The sequence below is a fragment of the Caloenas nicobarica genome, chromosome Z, assembly GCF_036013445.1.
Source record: "Caloenas nicobarica isolate bCalNic1 chromosome Z, bCalNic1.hap1, whole genome shotgun sequence".
Classification (NCBI taxonomy): Eukaryota; Metazoa; Chordata; class Aves; order Columbiformes; family Columbidae; genus Caloenas; species Caloenas nicobarica.
In genome coordinates this window covers 66931501-66949619 of record NC_088284.1, presented here as the reverse complement: position 1 = coordinate 66949619, position 18119 = coordinate 66931501, and the positions used below count along the sequence as shown (strand labels likewise).

General features: G+C 36.9%; 1 protein-coding gene across 1 annotated transcript in view; it reads right to left on the bottom strand.

Moving 5' to 3' along the window:
- Positions 1-2868: 2868 nt before the first annotated feature.
- DENND4C (DENN domain containing 4C) overlaps positions 2869-18119 on the bottom strand; it is a 75741-nt gene continuing 60490 nt past the window's right edge. The window contains exons 26-33 of the mRNA XM_065657686.1: positions 17143-17318; positions 15937-16119; positions 14161-14350; positions 13016-13261; positions 11664-11781; positions 9901-10054; positions 8629-8693; positions 2869-7939 (exon numbers count right to left, since the gene is read on the bottom strand). Of these exons, the coding sequence (XP_065513758.1) occupies positions 7803-7939; positions 8629-8693; positions 9901-10054; positions 11664-11781; positions 13016-13261; positions 14161-14350; positions 15937-16119; positions 17143-17318 (1269 nt within the window). The 3' untranslated portion in view covers positions 2869-7802. The remainder of the gene's footprint in view (positions 7940-8628; positions 8694-9900; positions 10055-11663; positions 11782-13015; positions 13262-14160; positions 14351-15936; positions 16120-17142; positions 17319-18119) is intronic.

The following is an 18119-nucleotide window of genomic DNA, read 5'->3' as shown; positions in this document are numbered from 1 at the left end:
AGCTGCAAAAAACTGTTATGGAGAAAACATGGATCAATCTGTATATCATCTAGCTGTCAATTATGCTTCATATGACAACCTGCTTACTAAAGAAACAGCTTCCATACACACATTACAAATGTTTACTGTAAAGGCAGCATGAACAGGCACGATGAAGCAAAAAGGGGGTCTCATCTTTAAGTATGAGATTAGCACTCACTAAATTCACAATGCTGAGAACTTTAATCTGTGGAAGAGCAACACATAATTTCTCAACACTCTCTAGCCTCCTCTTTTGGATCCTAGTAACACCTACTTGCATGTGATTAAGAGGCACTCCAGTCAAGGTCACCAAACACTGAGATTAGTGGGGCCTGGAAAAAGTCTCTGTCCTTACACAGATGTCCTACTCTATATGCTGCTAATAAGTCTTTCTCAGAAGCAGTGCAACTAATATTCTGTACTAATGGGTGAAAAAAGTGGGTGAGGTGTTGGTTATTTTTGTGAAGCTGTCAATGTGTGGCCTTGTCCCTTGCCCTGATCCTTAATGACGAAAAGCTTCCCTGCACTGTTTTCCATGACTTGTTTCCTTGAATCTTCCCTTGTGGTTCCTCTGCTGCTCCCTTCTCCAGTCCTGGCTTTGTAAATACAAGTCAGGCATACCATGACAGAATCACAGAACAGCCCAGGTTGGAAAGGACCTTGAAAGATCATCTGGTCTAACTGTTGACAAGAAAGCCTAGATGAGATTATCTAGCATGCTGTCCAGTCTTATTTTAAAAGCTCCCACTAGAGCGGAATCTACCATATACTTGGGAAGGTTCCTGTGATTGATTGTCCTCGGTGTAAAAAAACAACCAACCAAAAAAACCCCATATTGACTGGTAGGCAACCCTGGAAGTGCAAATCCCTTCCAAGGCAGCAGAGCTGCTACAACCTTCCAGGGAACCTGTTCCAGTGCTTGACCACCCTCAGAGTTATTTAAGTGAATTTTGCTGTAGTTCAAGTGTGTGTCCATTGCCTCTTCCAGCACAGGGCAACACTGAGAAGAGTCTTTGTCTTGTCTACTCCCCACTCCCCCATCAGGTATTTAGACACATGGATTACTTCTTCCCCAACCCACCAGCTTTTTCCAGGCTGAGCAATGCCAGCTCTGTCAGCCTCCCCTTGTGTGACAGATGCTCCATGTCCTTCATGACCTTTGTGGCCCTTCACTGGAGTCATTCCAGGATGTCCAAGTCTCCCTTGTACTAGTGAGTCCTGATTTGGACACGGCACCCAGACACGTCTCCCCAGCACTGACTAGAGGGGAAAGATTGCTCCCCTCCACCTACTTGGTAAATGCTCTGCCTCATTCACCCCAGGACACTGGTGGCTTGCTTTGATGTTAAGGGCAGCCTGCTCACTCATGGTTAGGTTGATGTCCACCAGGAACCCTAGGCCTTTTCCTGTCCAGCTGCTCCCCAGGCAGCCTGTGCTGCTGCATGAGGTTATTCCTACCTAGAGGCAGGACTTCTGTGTTTCCTTTCAGACCCCATCAGATTTTCTCCAGCTTGGCAAATTAGTGACTCTTCCTTTACTCCTCCTCAGAGACAGAAGAAGTTTGTCTTTACAGAGCTGGGGAGAACTATCACTAAGGAATATTCTGATGGTAGCCCTAGACACATGAGGGATCAGGGCTTCCTTAATCAAGCTCCTTCTGCTATCACCTTCTACTATCACACTCCCTCAAGTTTCCCGATTTTTGCACAGAAGACAGCAGTTCCCTCCTCCCTACATCTTCAAACATGCTTCTTTGAGGATTCCTCAAATGCAAGCTTCTGTTCCTGCCTGTTACACCCCACCTACCTCCAGCCTCCCCTCACAACAGGCCACATTAAAGGCAGCATATTAGAAAGGCAGTGTAATATTTTCAGAGGGCAGCATTCTTAAAAACACAGCAGGGACAAAAGCAGAGTTAAACAATCAAGTCATTCTGATTGTAACAAGATTATAAAAGAAAGGTCCAAAAGACAAAGTGTTCTGGAGCTCTGTACCTAAAAAAAGGCCTGAAATATGAGTTTATTATGAATCTTCTCTACAAGCTAGCAGTTTGTTCTATGTGTATCAGTTTCTTCAGAGAGAAAGGTCTTTAGGGTCTGGTACTTTTTTTTTTTTTTTTTTTTTACTAACTGATTAATGAACTGACTGCCAAACATGAGGGAGTTTGAAAGATACTCAGTTGTGAAGGCACTTGACAGTAACTGGCAGTCTCTACTGCTCACTCCTCCCCTCACCATCCCATTTAACAAACAAACAAATGTGGAAACCATGTAAGCCTGCATGCTGTGCGGCAGGAGGTCCACCTAGCTCTTGCAAGCTAGGATGTATCCCTGAAAGCATCACTCTGTGCCCTCATTACAAAGCCACTGAGAAACCAGAACTCCCAGGAAGCGTTTCATCAAAGAGAGCCACCAACGTGTTCCTACTCACTGATCCACGATGCTTTTCCAGGTCAGCAGAGAGCAGCAGCTCCATCATTAGGAAGCCAGGGTCCAAGACTTGCCTGCAAACAGCATCTTCATAGATCCTGCCTCCCTCAGCCTGTTTTTCAGTTCTTCTTACCTCCGCTAGTCCCCATGGCTTGCTTAAGGTGCCACAGAGCCGCCCTCTCTCATGAACCAAATCTCCACAAGTGAATCTCATATTTTCCTCTCCCCACACTGCAACTGCTCCTGCTCTTTCCCACCATTCAGGAGTCACTGAGGTACTATGAAACAATTTCCAAAAAATGCAGTCAAAAGTCTCTGCTTTTGCTCAACTACAGGCTAAATTTGCTTTTAAGGTTAAATTCTGTCAAGCATGTAAGTTTCAATGGCAAAAAAGCTGAACAAGTGAAATTTTACAGAGGATGTGTACATATTTTATTTTGGGAAATACATTAAAAATCGTTTCTTAGTCTAAGATATCTATACAGAATTCAGAATATGCAGAGTGCCCTTTTAAACTCAAGAAACATTTGTCAAATGTACAACAACATTACAGAGAAACACTTGTTAATCAAAGCACAGTAAATGGATGCCATTTTTTGACAGTTCAAAACAGTCTCTACACCAGTGCAAATTTTATTGCATTAAAGAAAACTTCCCAGCTCACTTAATAAATTCATAATTTATTCACACTAAATCCTTTTATCCTCATTACAACACAGTTTATTTTAAGCTCCTAAAGGGAGCTTAATGTGCTTCTAAAAACAGCAAACAATCCCTTTTATTTGCACCATTGATTGATGCAGACTGAAAGAACAAACAAAAACCCCATCCATTTCTCTCGTATGCATCACAATATACAGCACAGTAGAATATAGAACCAGAGTCCGATTCAACCATTCAGTCTCAAGACTTTAAAGTTACAAGGGTGTTTGCTTCTTTTTTTCAAAAAGGTCCATAATTAAAAGCTGATATACAGAAGGCACCTTAAGGTTTCTATTAGTTAAAAGAAAAAAACCCCTTCTTTAAACTGTACAGTTATGTGAATAAGATGACCTGCATACCATTTAATGAAGTAAAGTTACTGCATTGAAATAATTGTTGAATTAATAATTTTTAAAAAAGAAAACTACTGAGTGGATTCTTCAAGTTACTTACATTTTAACAATTTGTTTTAAAAATATAATTTCTATGATCTAATTTAATATACATTTTGAAAATATCCCCTATGTTGCAGTTATTCAATGAAAGGTATATTCTTCTAGCTGCAGCAAAACAAAAAGCCATTAATTCACAGTTAGAATGGAATAAAATTACTCATTCACAAGTGCAATGTAGCTTGAGCTTAACCAATGTGAAATTCCACTAGGAACAAGACTAAGTTACTTGCAAAACAAATGGATTTAGTTTGAAATATATATACTAAATAAAATATTTTGCATTAAAATTGTACTGTTTAAACTTGAGTTATATAAAATGTGATGACAGGATGTAAGTAACATACAGATGCTTCTAGTAACCTGTAAAAGCTGATACCTATTATGGTGCCAATACTGCAGCCACATCAGCCTCCTATATCTACGGGGTTTTGAAAGTTGCTAGGTCTTGGTAATGTGCCAGAATATATTTATAATGTATAAAGAAAAACTTTGTCACATAAGAATCCTGATTTAAAACCTTTAGGACACCAGTTGTTGTTTTAATTGTACAAAAATCAGCTATTTTGATATAAGCACACAAGCTATATGTAACTGTTCCATAGCTGGGTGAAAGGTGCAAGACGGTGTCTTCTCAGCACAACTTACTGCAGTTCAACATCCTTAGGGCAACAACTCAGGGAAACTTCCCTGTGATAATTATTATTCCAACACAAACTTTCTAAGTTCTTTGGCTTGCCTCATACTCATTGACAGTTTGTATCCACATAGGTAATCCTGTTTACACCCTCACTTTGTGCACACATTGCAGGTTTTGAAGTTATTACTGACCTGCAACCATTTTCTTTGAGGATTCCAAAATACACACAGAAGAGCCATCTCCTCCTGAACACTGGTTGTTGAGCTACATGCCAGACTAGAAAGAGTATTTGGAGGCAAGAGTTTTGCAAGTGAGCAAAATTCTGCTTTTTCTGTTTACAGTGAGAGCAAAACAGAACCAAGATCAAGCTTATCCACACCCTTCCTTAGCAACACTTTGTCCAGCTCATTCCTGTGTTATGGGTTCAGATAAATTCAGATTACTAGGACTGGGGCGTCAAACAGATTAGAAGCATTTGTAGGTAACTAAGTCATTCCTATTTAGCCCAAGTTCATGCTATTACTAACATGCTGGTAAAAACTTAACATGCCTTTACTGCCCAATTTTAGAAAGGCAAAAGTGCACTCACAAAAAACGTCTGAAGACTTTTCCCTGCTGATTTTTGGCCAGATCTTCAACCATATGAGTACTGAGCCATGCTAAATAACCTATTATATGCCATGCCCTTTTCTTATGCACGCTTACAGTTTTTTCAGCATCCAAATTTGGGAAGCCTACACCTCAGAAAGTTTGTGTAGGAAAACCTGCAGTCTCTACCTGTTTATAGGAGACCTAAACGTCAAAGGAAGAAAAGGAAGTACCATAATGGATTTGAAAGGAGAGAAAACAACTAGAAGCAAACAAACAAAACACAGTTCTTAATACCTTTCAAATTTTTGTGATTTTTTTTTCCTCCCCAAAAAAAAGCATCTCCTTAGATGAAAACTTAATAAACAAATCACTTTCAGAGATCTCCCTTTTCATTTGAGCTATGGATTTCATTCCAGAATAAGCTGATTGGTTAGCTATTAAAAGCTAGACATCAAAAAAAAAAAAAAAAAAAAAGAGTATGTTCTTACTTTTGTCATTCTATATTAAATAATTTCAAGAGGCAGATTCGAGCTTTCAAGTAGTTACAGGCAGGACTTCTACCACTCTGAAATCCAGGTACATAAAACACGAATAGAAGTTAATTTGTAGTGTGCAGAAATGCCAATATGCAGGAACAAATCAAAGCAAGTTTAATCTTCTGCAAGAACAACCTGAAATCATGCAGCTGTCCCTTGCCCTCAGGCTTTAAGGGTTTTTATGCTCCGTGTATATACCCAGAGAAAGTCTAACATTTAGCACTAGATGCTGGGACACAATATGCCTTGGCTTTTTCTACAATACTAATGCCTGATTAACCTGTATTTTTAGCAACAGATACAAAGATTGTTTTGAAATGAAGGTGATCTGCTTACATAATTTAGTTTATAATAATATTATTATTTACAATGGTTTAAAAACAATATCGATGTCACTAATTACCTAAAACAGCAGTCACTAGACAGATTTTCTTTGGAATTTAATGAGCTGGGAGAATTTAAGGATAACTAAAACTTGATTCCTTTCAAGGTGCATTGCATAATCATATGGTTTGTTCATTTAATACTCAAAAATGTTTTTGAATAGCTGTATGTTGAAGAACAGTATAGAATTATACAGGAGAATTTGCCATTTTGATTTGCAGAAGTATTAAGTTGCTTGGACAAATGCTTCAGAGAGACTTTTACTTTAAAAGGATGGAACTGCGCATGTAAATTATGAAATAGGAGAAGAAAGGAAAAGACAAATAATCAAACTCTACTCTTCCACTGTGATGTAGATCAGATATTGGCAAGCAACCATGCATAAACCCAAAGAATAAAGAATTTAAAAAAAAAAAAAAAAGTTAGTGTGTGCTTTCGTGCTTTTCATTGTTGAGAAAGCACAATATTTTCATCAGGAGATAATCTGTCCAGGCAATATCCCCATATTCTCAGAATCAGCACTTTCAGACAAAATACAAGAAAACAGTCTATAATGCATTTTGTCACAAATAGTGCAAATCCTTTGTTTTAGCCCCATGAAAAAACAAAAGTTGGTTTTGTTGTTTCATGTAGAGGCTGTTCCAGACAGATCTTCATCCCTCATCATTTTCAAGAATGAAAGTCCATAAGAAAGAGAGTAGTATGAAGTAAATACATTCATACTCAAATGTGATTATAGTTTTAGCTATGCTCCTTGGTAATATGCTACAAATCTTACTCTCTTTTTCTCTAGGAATAACTCCATCAGAAAAGCCACACCATTAAATTTCAGCAGAAAGCCTGGAATAAATCTTATATTTGTTACGTCACATAAACAAAGTATCCAGGTTCTTCTTGCCAAGACTATGACTACCATAGTCAATTAGATACGTGAGGTGAGGAAGTGTCTTATCTACTAGAAGGAATAAAAAAAGATGGATTCATCTTTTCAGATCATACACTCAAGCACTTCATTTGTGCGAATATACACCTTGAAGACCACATTTATAAATACATTTTAAATGAAATATAGAATTTGGACTATCAGTGCAAAATAATTAACCCACAGGCTAGCATGAAACCATGGAAGAGGATGATAAAGAATTTAAAGAAAAGACACTTCTTTAAGCATACATACATAAATACAGTATAAAGAATAACTTTTCAGAAAGGATCTGTTTGACAAATGTTGTACATATCTCAACACCATTTAAGCTTCCTGTCTAATTTTTAGAAAGCCATCTATTTCCGAGCTGCTTAGTGTAGAAGCCTATCATGCTTTTGGAGAAAGCGGCAGTACGTTCATAGCTTCTTTAATTTGTCAGATACAGAATACAGGAAAACGGAGTGTAAGTTTCTGGTTTTTACAGCTATAGATAAACATTATGAAAGGTCAGCCCAAGATAATTTAGAATACTGATTGAGAGTAAGGTAAGGAGAAGGGCAGCGATTTTAGGTACTATAATCTGACAACCGCAACTGCATTGCAGCTTCCAATGTAAGGACTCAAATATTTACATTCATACATACATACTGCACACCAATACACAGATCCCTCTTTAGGTAAAGGTCATTTTAAAGAAGTAGTGAAGAATCTAGTATTCTGTGGCAGGAAAGCTATTTCATTAAATATGCAAATATTGGTGGCCCTCAAGAAAGTCACCAAATATAGGCTGTTGTTTAATCATCACCTTATTGAACAACTTGATATTTTGGGGAAAAATCTGAAGAAGGAAAAGGAGAAGTATATACAGGGAAAAAAAAACCCAAACAGATCAATCACTGAAACCAACTCACCTTATTAATACAGTTTTAAAACACTTTAACATACTTCACACCCTGTGTCATGAAATGAAAGACAAGAATATATGTTGTAGCACAATGAAATTGCTTTGACAAATTGCTCAATTATCATCTTTTGGAATTCAAAGTGTATATATCGCCATGCTCCTGGTTTGTTTAGCTCTACATTTGTCTCACTGAAGTTTAGCGTGTGTTTTCCTCATTTTTATATTAAAGGTGCTCCAAAGCACTTCCTACAACACTCAACCCTGCTGCTTGGTGGAGCATCTATTTTCTCCATCTTTTCAAGAACGTCCTTTGGTAGCCTTTCATGTGCAAGTCTGTATTCGCTATCAAAGACCTCTGAAATAGAAAAAGCACAGTTGAGGTTATTTAAGAAACCTTGTACAGTGCGCTCTACTGTTCCTATAAAATACTTCTGGTGATTTTTACATAATAATAAAATAATTAACTTAACAAAAGCTGATTTTTTTTTTTTCCCCAAAATGCATCCTCTCAGAGAAACGGAAAAGCATCTTCACGCTGGAGCATCGCAACGCATCACAGTGGATGCCCATTACTTCTATCACAGCACGGTTTGCCTGTTCCCAGGGTATTTCCCCTGTGACAACCCATAAGGGAGTCCCTCAGCTTGCAGAGTACCAAATAGAACGCAGGGTAGAGGACATCAGGAAAGGGTGGGCAATCAGGTGGCTAGATGACATAGTTCTAATATGTTGGTTGGAGAATGATGGACAAGACTGATAACAAGTTTTCAGACATAAGAAATTAAATCTTCAAGCTAATAAACTTTGTTGACAATAACTGATTACTGGTTTCAAAGTCAAAATTAATGGCCCCATCTAAATTACATTTTCATAAAAGCAACACCTACTTGAAGAGTGAAAGAACAGTACTTTTCACTAAAACACAGCGACTGAAAAGTTAACTAGAAACACATGGTTGAAAAGTTGATTTACACTAGTTTTCATATAAAGTATTCATGTATTTCACATGCTGGCACTATGCATTTCACAGTATATTTTACTTACCAATATCAATGTTCTCTCTTCCAAGAGACACCAGCGACAGGAAAAGAATTTCTCTGTAAAAACTCCTAGGAAATATTTTGAAGGGCAAATCAATGAAAGCAACAACTACCCTACATTTAAAAAGTCTGTGGAATCATAGAAGAGTGTAGGATGGAAGGGACCTTCAAAGGTCATCTAGTCCAACTCCCTGCAATGATCAGGGACATCTTCAACTAGATCAGGTTGCTCAGAGCACCGTCCAGCCTGGCCTGGAATGTTTCCAGGGGTGGGGCATCTAACACCTCTTGGAGTGCACTTTCTGCAACTGTTCTGTTAATCTTGCTTGTGAAGAAATCTACATGATTACTAGCTTCAGGTTTCCTCATGCCTCTCATTTCTTATAAATATTTCTCCTTAACACATGGAGTTATCACCAAATCTCAGCAGTTACATTTTCTATTAAAAAAAAATCCATGTGTCAAACATGCCATAAAAACTCCAGAAAAACAAGAAATATGAAATTAAGGAACACTTCTTTATTAACTCATTCCTGCCTGAGGGTGAAGTACAGTGAACAGGCTTATTTCAGATCACTCCTACTCTGTTTTTTGTTTCAGAACATCATGATCTCTCTCAGAACTAGATATTACTAAACAATTAGATTTTTTTTTTTCCTTGTGGAACTCACAAAGATTCTTCTCAAGGCAAATTAGTTCTTGTTTCTTTTCAGTAACTACAAATCACAGAAACAAAGATGACATAGCATGTTAGACTTCAAACACATCTTTTATCTGCTGTAATTTACTTCAGAGGCTGTACTTTTGTATGAAGCCCTCTTTGAATTTTAGCATAGATAGCAAAATATACCACAGAAGTGTTATTTACATGTCTCCCTTTGTTCGTGGATCATCCTGTATCCACGTTTCTTAGCCAGTACTCCAGGTTGGTGGAATTTTAATAGGTATAACTAGGTAGTTTGGAGAATATTTCAGACAGCAATAGTATGCTGCACACTTGTATTTGTCAATTTGCTAAATCTGGAGCAATACCAAAGTCTGCATAGTCAATATCTGCATTTTTCTTATTAATTTGTTAATGACCTTATCCATTTGATTTGGATGAACTATACATCTGTTTGGAAACCTGGGCATAAACAAATATACACTGTGTTTGGTGGACACAAACGAAACTGAATATTTGCAAGAGGTTCTTATGGAGTTATTATGAAGTGTATACAGTCTGATCTCATTTAACTTTGAGTGGGGACAAAGTAAGATGAGATTACCCCTTTACCTCTGCCGTTTCACATCTGGCTTAACTTTGTGTAGAAGGAGGTTGATTGGTTTCTCAACATTATTGTGTTGAATACTCAGTTTGATGTTCTCCAACAAAGTGTTTGTTGCCTGCTGATCTTCTGGCACAGTGGAAGCTCTCTTCTCAGTAGAATCTGGCAAGTGCAACAGTATTGATTATTAAAACAGTGAAGTTTGGGGTTTTTTTTCTTCACTTTGATTTGTTACAATGGAAAGGCTTTGCCTTTGTCTTTACTCCACCATGAAATCGACAGGATGCATCAAGTATCCATGTGCAAGAGCTCCCACATGACAGAGAAATATGAGACTGAAGAGTAGCCAGCATCAGATGCTGCCTGTGATGGTTTGTTAGCTCAGGTTTATTGACGTAGTTAAGTTTCAAAAACTAAGTTCACTCCAAGAAGGTTATTTTTACACAAAGGAAAAGAAATAAAAGACTATTAAATTTCTTATCGAATAAACTTTTTTGCATCAAAGCCCTTCTAAAAGCCACCTACAATTCATTAATAACTTTGGGCTCCATATTAAAATAAATAATGCACTATTGTGTTAAACAGGAAAGAAAATTATCAACATATTTACCATTATGATTTGTTCCTTACATTGCCACTTCCAGAATAACACTGAACTATTATTCTTTGGAAAACAGTGACTCATGAGGGAATATTATGTCAATTTACTGACAAAAAAATAAGGCTACAGATCAGGCAGCAAGCACATGGTGTATAAATAAAATGTAGACCAAGGCTAGCAATCATAATCACGCCAGCCTAAGGTTTTCATAAAATTGTCATATATGATGGTTTACAAATGTAATTTCCTGTTTTCCAAATACTTTCTGACACCGCTGTAGAGCCTTATCTACAACACTACTACTTTTCTTCCACACGTAAAACAGGACTTTTGCACCTTTATTGACATAAAAACACATATTTATGCATCGTCATTCATGCCTGAATACTTTGGGGATGTTTTTAATGTATTATGCACAAATCAATACGCTTTTGTAGAAGCTGACAGAAACATATCTTATACCGTGCTCTTGACTGTAGTTTTCTGATCAGTTTGTTTATTTTAGGACACTTTTAAACAACCCCTTTTTTTCTTCCTTAAAACCAGAATTAGCATGCTACATAGTTTTTAGCACAGTTCTTAAAAGTTAAAACACAGACTGAGAAGTTCCAGTGAACAAAGGGTGTTTGCTGATCAGAAGTAACGAAACCTCAAATTTCTCATAAGTAGTCTGCCTGTTTTTCCTTCCTGACAAATCAAGTTATGGTAGACAAAGGCTTTATTGGATCTCGCTTTTTGACAGTCAAGTAGGCTGCTCAATGTACACATTAATGGGTCTTGTGACCTTCCATTCATCTATAGAAACACAAGATACTTAATTGTAAAACAGTCTTCTTTTCATGCCTGCATAGAATATAACCAGATAATGAAGTGAAACATTCAAATCAGGTGAAGCCTATTTAGCAACTCGTCTAGAGCAAATCCTCCCACCCTGTTTATAAGTATATGAAGTATAAAGAACAGATAACATACCTTTTCACACAGATGAGTAAGACATTTTCAAAAATAATTTGACACCAAGACTATGTTAAGTACCTAAGGGATTGCAGATGCTTCACACACTAAAAAGGTTTTCCAACTTGACGGGCCACGTACACTTCAGACACTAAAACCCTGCTTCTTTCCATAGCCTCTGCTCCCTCTGCTTTCTGTAACATTTGTTTTACTTACTGAGATTTCTCCAAGATATATACAGAGGCTCCCCTGGCTCTTGGTGGAGGTTGATATTGTCCCACAGAAGATGGATGTATACTAGCTTGCTATCTTGAGCAAGTGATGTCAAAGGAAGCTAAAAACATGAGGAAAGAGAAAAAGTTTTAAAAACATCAGTACAGTCTTCTTATCTGCTATTTTACTCATTTTGAAAACAAACAAAAAATGTTTATTTATCTTGAATCCAACAAACAGCAATAGTTCTTGTCTTCTAGCGGAAACTGCATTCAACCAGAGCAAAGTCACAAGTACTGCAACATTTAATTGCCCTTTCTAGTTTAGCCTAATGTATGAAGAGCATTCTGCTTTCTACAGATATCTGAAAAAAAAAATTATTATTATATATCCAAAAATATTTTTCATGCACCAAACACATTACTTGATTTGTACTACTTATCATGCTATATCTTTGCGTTTTCTCACCTGATTAAGATTTGGTATGTATGTCTGTGTGTTGGTCTTCCCAACAAACAGAAAAAAAAAAAGTATTTGCATACAAATATCAACCATCCATTTCCATTAAAAATATATGGCACTCAAAACAGTAGTTCCATTATTATTTTATAAAATTAAGTGCTTCTGGAATCACTAATACGATAAGAATTAGTGGGCCAGAAAAAATTACCACTAGTGTGTCAATCTAAACTAGTAATGACAGGATACTATGCCCTGTCTTGTGTTTTTGCTTGCTAATGCACTGTATTTTCCCATCATGCTTTAGATTTCATTAATATTGGTCTTCAACTACAATTCTGGGAAAATTGTTCTTGGTTCTACGTGGGTTTTTTTCTTAAACAGAAGGAGAGAATGTTAAGATTAAAGTGCATACAGGTAGATAGAAAAATATTACTTTTGTGTGTCCATATACAATTACCTATTGAATTTGGTATTTACACAAAAAAAATCATACAGGTATCAGAAAAATATCTGCTCCTTAAAATGGGAAAAGCAAAATACTCAAAAGATAGCATCCAATCTACATTCTTTTGTTCCATTCATACAATAATGAAACTTGAAAGGTTTATTATAATGAAGTATGTAACCCACACTATGTCTCCTTCTATGTATCAGCCTTCTCTTTAATGAATCTTACTCTCTGGCTCCTTAAAGCAGAACAGCTTGACTAGAATTTGATTACTGTTTTCACTCATATTCCTTCAAGATTCCTTGCAGAAAACAAACCTATCTACTTGTATTATAAAAAGCAGGAATCTAGACCCAAGCTACTCAGAGATGACTTACCAACTTTTTTTGAACCAAACTCTCACATTTAGTTTACTCTAATATCTGCAGTTCTAATGGCCACTTACCTGGACTCCATCATTACAATGTTCAGATGTTAGAATGAGTCCAGGTAAGTTGCTGGGGAGATCCAACCGTCGGAAATACCAAACTAGGTTCCAGAAAATTATGGGGTGTTGATTGATGAATTTGGATGTATGAATTACTTGCTCTCCTTCATTTTCCAACAGTGATTCAAGCTCCTTACGCAGTACCAAAGGGCTCAAGTAGGGTACAGATACAGGTAGAGGGTTAGGTCTTTTTATTAAAGGATCCTAAAGACAAAACAACACAAACAAAATAATTGTTTACAAAATTATTGTTACAAAATTAAAGGTTTTTCTTCCAGAAATATTCTTCAGGATTACTTGCCCTGAAAACTCCCATTTTCTTTTGATATTTGGAAGAAGCCTCTGGAAGTACTGAACACACAATAACTTTAATACCATTAGCAGTTTTGACTGCTGAGGTGTTTCTTAACTCTAAAGAACAATCACAATGCTCTATGACGTGAAAAAAAGAAAATGCTAATTTGTTATAACTTTTTCCTGATTGTGCAGTTTCAGGCTAAGTTGGTACTAAGCCAGTGGCAATAGAGATTGCAGAAGAATGTCAGTAATTACATTAGCTGTGGAACAGAATCGTGAGTTCATGTTAAAGACAGCTTCTTGCCAATAAAAAGCACAAGGAGAGTGCAGAAACACTTTGTTTCACATGCCAGAATAATGTAACAGTCTCAGTACTCCCTCTTGCTTTACCTATCCACCCACTGAACAGGTAAACCTAGAATATAGAAGAGTAAGTAAATGTGTGGAAAAGGAACAAACTTTTACTCTTGCAACAGTATGTTGTTTGCATTATTTTGTTTAGTCTGTTGTAGAAGTTGGGTTATTTTTAAAACAAAATTCCAGTACTAGAAAGACAAAGATTAGCTTCATTCTGCTAGAGAGAACATTTCAAATCAAGTAGCATCGTTTGTACAATGTACTGAAAAAGCAACTTTAGATTTAATGAACCAAGATTTTGGGTTTTTTTGTCATAAGAATATGAAAATATGCTTGGCCATTCCCATTTCTCCAAATAGACAAGAATGCTAGTAGTAGAACATTATTCATTGTAAGTTCATTGCATTCAATATTTTGCTGTCAACTGAATGTGCAGCTTCTCGACTTACCACAACTTCTTGCAAACTATTTGGAAGACTAACTGTTGAAATGCCATGAGACGGTCTCTGGGAAAGATCAATGTTTTGCAGTGGACCTCCAACACTGTGGCTCCGAGTCAAAGACACTCCTCTTTTTAGTGGATTATTGACAGATGTCTTCATGGTTCTAGGATCTTTACTTTGTTCTTCTGCCACATCACTGTTTGGATTTTAGAGAGAATATGCTAATATGAAACTATTCAGCATTCCTATGGCAACAGGAAGGAAGTGGAGAAAGGCTGCCAATTAAGTATCCCAAATCAAGTTTCTCTATGAACAAGGAGTCATATTTGCGCAGTTAGCTCCAAAGTTTAGGGGAAAAAAACCCCAACAAAATGCTCTTCAGAACAGTATAACCATCCTTCAAGAAAAGCAGCTGGGTATAACCTAAGACACAAATCTGAAAGCACTGCAGTTCTGTGTAGGTACCATTACTCTGGTACAGCTTCATCTTGCTTAGAAAAACAGTAATCCACGGTTCTGTCAACACACAAAGACTATCTTGTTCTGGCTATGCTCATTTTCACTTCCTCTTCCCTTTATGTTTACTTTCTCTAAATGTCACAAGCAGAGAAAAAATATTACAGAAAACTATTTATAAGTTGCATGCACAAATAACTGAAAAAATAAAGCTGTAAGCATCAACTTCATCCAACAAGTTAATTTAAGCAAACTCCTATTACAGGCTTGTCAAATTTAGTTAATACAATCAAGGTGCTTGCAGATCTGGGAATATTAATTTTGTGCATGTTATAAATGAAACAACGGATAAAATCAATTCAACTACCATACAGAATAAAAAAGAAAAACATCAAGTGAAACAGAAAGTACCTGCTTCCACATAATCTGTAAAGAGAGGGAAAAGATTCATTCAGAGGTGACCCTCACTCCTAAATTTGTCTTTAGTTAAAAATACATGACACCAGAGCTAAGATATTAAGATAAGCAATAACACCATTATTATTAGAGTTTAAAATATTTAACTTTTAATAGTCTGATACAAGCATTAATTCGTTAGCTCAGGGGCACTGATGCTCAGGAATTCAAAACTGAATAATGATTAGAAAACAAATAAAACAACAAGCAACAAACACACTACCCTTTTACAACAAAATGTCAATAAATCCCAGCAAAAAGGTCAAAATTCATAGCAGCACTATTTCAGTTCTTCCCTCTTCCAGTATGACATCTTCTCCTTAATGCTTCTTTGCTCCAACTGTTTCAAAAGTGGTATTGTCTTTCTGAGTTTCAGTTTTATATCAGTACTACTTGTCATAGAAGACAAGCTCAGTACGAGTGTTGAGTGCTCTCAGAGCTTTCTCTTTAAAAGGGTGTTCCAGAAAATTGACTTATTTTTCCCCATAATACGGTGCCCTTCTTGTTTAATTCTAAACACAAGGGAAGGAAAAGTAATGCTTAAATTTCTGTGTATCTTTAAAAGGTGAGTGTGTTCTAACAATACTGAGTAGAAGCTTTACCTATACTCAATAGTGGATGGTCCTGAAAATTTATTTCAACAGTTGTATCTCTAAACCCCAATCATTTAGTGGAACCAGCTTACTTCAAATTGATAAAAGCACACTTAAAACAGGCAAAAAGAATGAGGGCAAACAGACCATTGTCAGGTCACAATTGTACCTGTCCACCGTATTTGGTACATAAGCCAACCTTGACTTTAGAAATACAGGAGAAATATTGGAATTGTTGACATATTTTTGACAGAGCTAACAATCCTGTTTTACCTACCTCTGCTCAGCTGCAGAGCTCGTTTCTTCGGCTATGGTATGGCTGGATTGTGGGTGATCTGAAAAACTGATCAAGTCAGCAACAGCTGGACTGGACAACAGTTTGTGCTCCAAGGGATCCGTGGTTAATGGAAGGGTACCACTCTGTAAACTATCTCCGGAGGTACTTTGCTTCAGGAAAAAGCTGTTATAACATGAATGGGAGGGGAAATAAAAAGGTTAAGATGTAAGCATAAAGTTATTTTTGAAGTTATTATTTTCTACATTTACTTTCAAAAAGCAGCAAAAATAAGGAAGCATAACATTAAAATTCTTGACAACTGGACACAAACATAATCCTGCTTCCTCCACTGCAACTCATATGGGCAGAGTAAATAAACACATATAGAGATTTGATCTGCAAGACAGGTAATGCTACGTTGGACATAAATCATTACAAGTGACCTCAGATTGTTGTGGTTCCTAATCAGCAACACCACATCAATAGCTAACACATCACTGAAAATGGGTGTTATTGTAATGCGACATTACGGACTAGAAGACCCCACACTATTACAGGCACAAGATAACAGGAATGTGTCTTGCTTTGCTAAGGTTTCTAAGTACACACTCTACAGATGTTCAGTTTTAGCTTTAGAACACACTAATGGAATCTCTGTTTCACAGCAATAACCACGACAGTGAAAATCCATTTTAAATTACCTTAAAATAAGTTCTAGCCTTCACAATGCAATTAAAAGAGGTAAAAATATAAGCGGGAAAGCTTAAACTGGAGAACTACTGGAGAAACAGTAAGCTGTAACTCAAAGCTGTTAGTAAATTTAATTTGGGAGAAATTCTATGCTGACAGATGTATATACTGTTTCATATGTTTCTAAAAAGTTCAATCCATTAGCTTTCTTCTAAAAGCTAAACAAAATGAAAACACTTGTACCTTCTGTATAGTTACGCTTACAAAAATATATGAAAAGAAGAAGTGGTAAAAAGGCAATCAGTTCTTTGCTTTTTGGCTGTTTTACAATGAAACTCAATAGTTTACACGACTTATAATTTCTTTCAGTACAATCATGAGTGTCAAACAGGCACTGACATTCTTGTGAACACCTAGACAAAAATACTGGGAGATATAACTAAGATCCTTTTGTGAAAAAATATAACCATGTGCCAGTGCCAAGGCAGAAGGAGAGTATCTATAAAACCCACTAACCTTGCAGAACCACGTAGGTCTTTAAATTCAATATTAAGTAAAGGTAAGAAGGTACTTTTACAGAAAGGACAAGTAGTGTTCAAGTTTGAATCATCTGCTGTCCACCCAGCCATAATTTCTTCATCATAAACCAAAGCACCACAAGCTCTACATTCAGAGCAGCTTGACATCAATACCTAGAACAGCAAAGAATGTATATTATCAGTCTTGTCTTCATGTTCTTTTATAATGGGCTTTATAGGCTTAATATCCACAGGAGTTTAACAGGTATCAGAATGCCAGCTGGGAGGCATAAGTTCACCACTACTTACTCACCATACTCAGTTATCTTGTCCACATAACTTTTACTTATGAAATGCAAATACTAAGAATTCATTTTGGTTAGGTATTTTGAGACCTGGAAGAAGCATTACCCTGAAACGTTACTAATTTAGCATTTACAATTGCTTACTCCTGTGAAACCTTCAGCTTACATAAATTGTTTTGAATTGTATAAGTAAATGCATGTCCACTTCTCCAAAAGAGAAAAAAAACCCCAAACAACAACAAATTTAAACAACTAAAAACCCTACAAATGACAAAAAAACCCAAAACAAAACAAAAAAACCCCAACAACCAAACACAAAAGAAATCTTTATAGTGGTGTGGTGGGTTGACACTGGCTGGCTGATCACTGAGATCACTCACTAATTACTGTCACAGACAAAACAGACTTGACTTGGGGAAATTAATTTAATTTACTGCCAATCAGAAGTCAGAGTAGGTAATGAGAAATAAAAACCAAACCTTACAACACCTTTCCCCCACTCCTCCCCTGTTCCTGGGCTCAGCTTCACTCCTGAATTCTCCACCTCCTCCTCCCGAGATGCACAGGGGGATGGGGAATGGGGCTTGGGGTCAGTTCATCACACGTTGTCTCTGCCTCTCCTTCTTCCTCACATTCCTCCCTGCTCCAGCGTGGGGTCCCTCCCACAGGA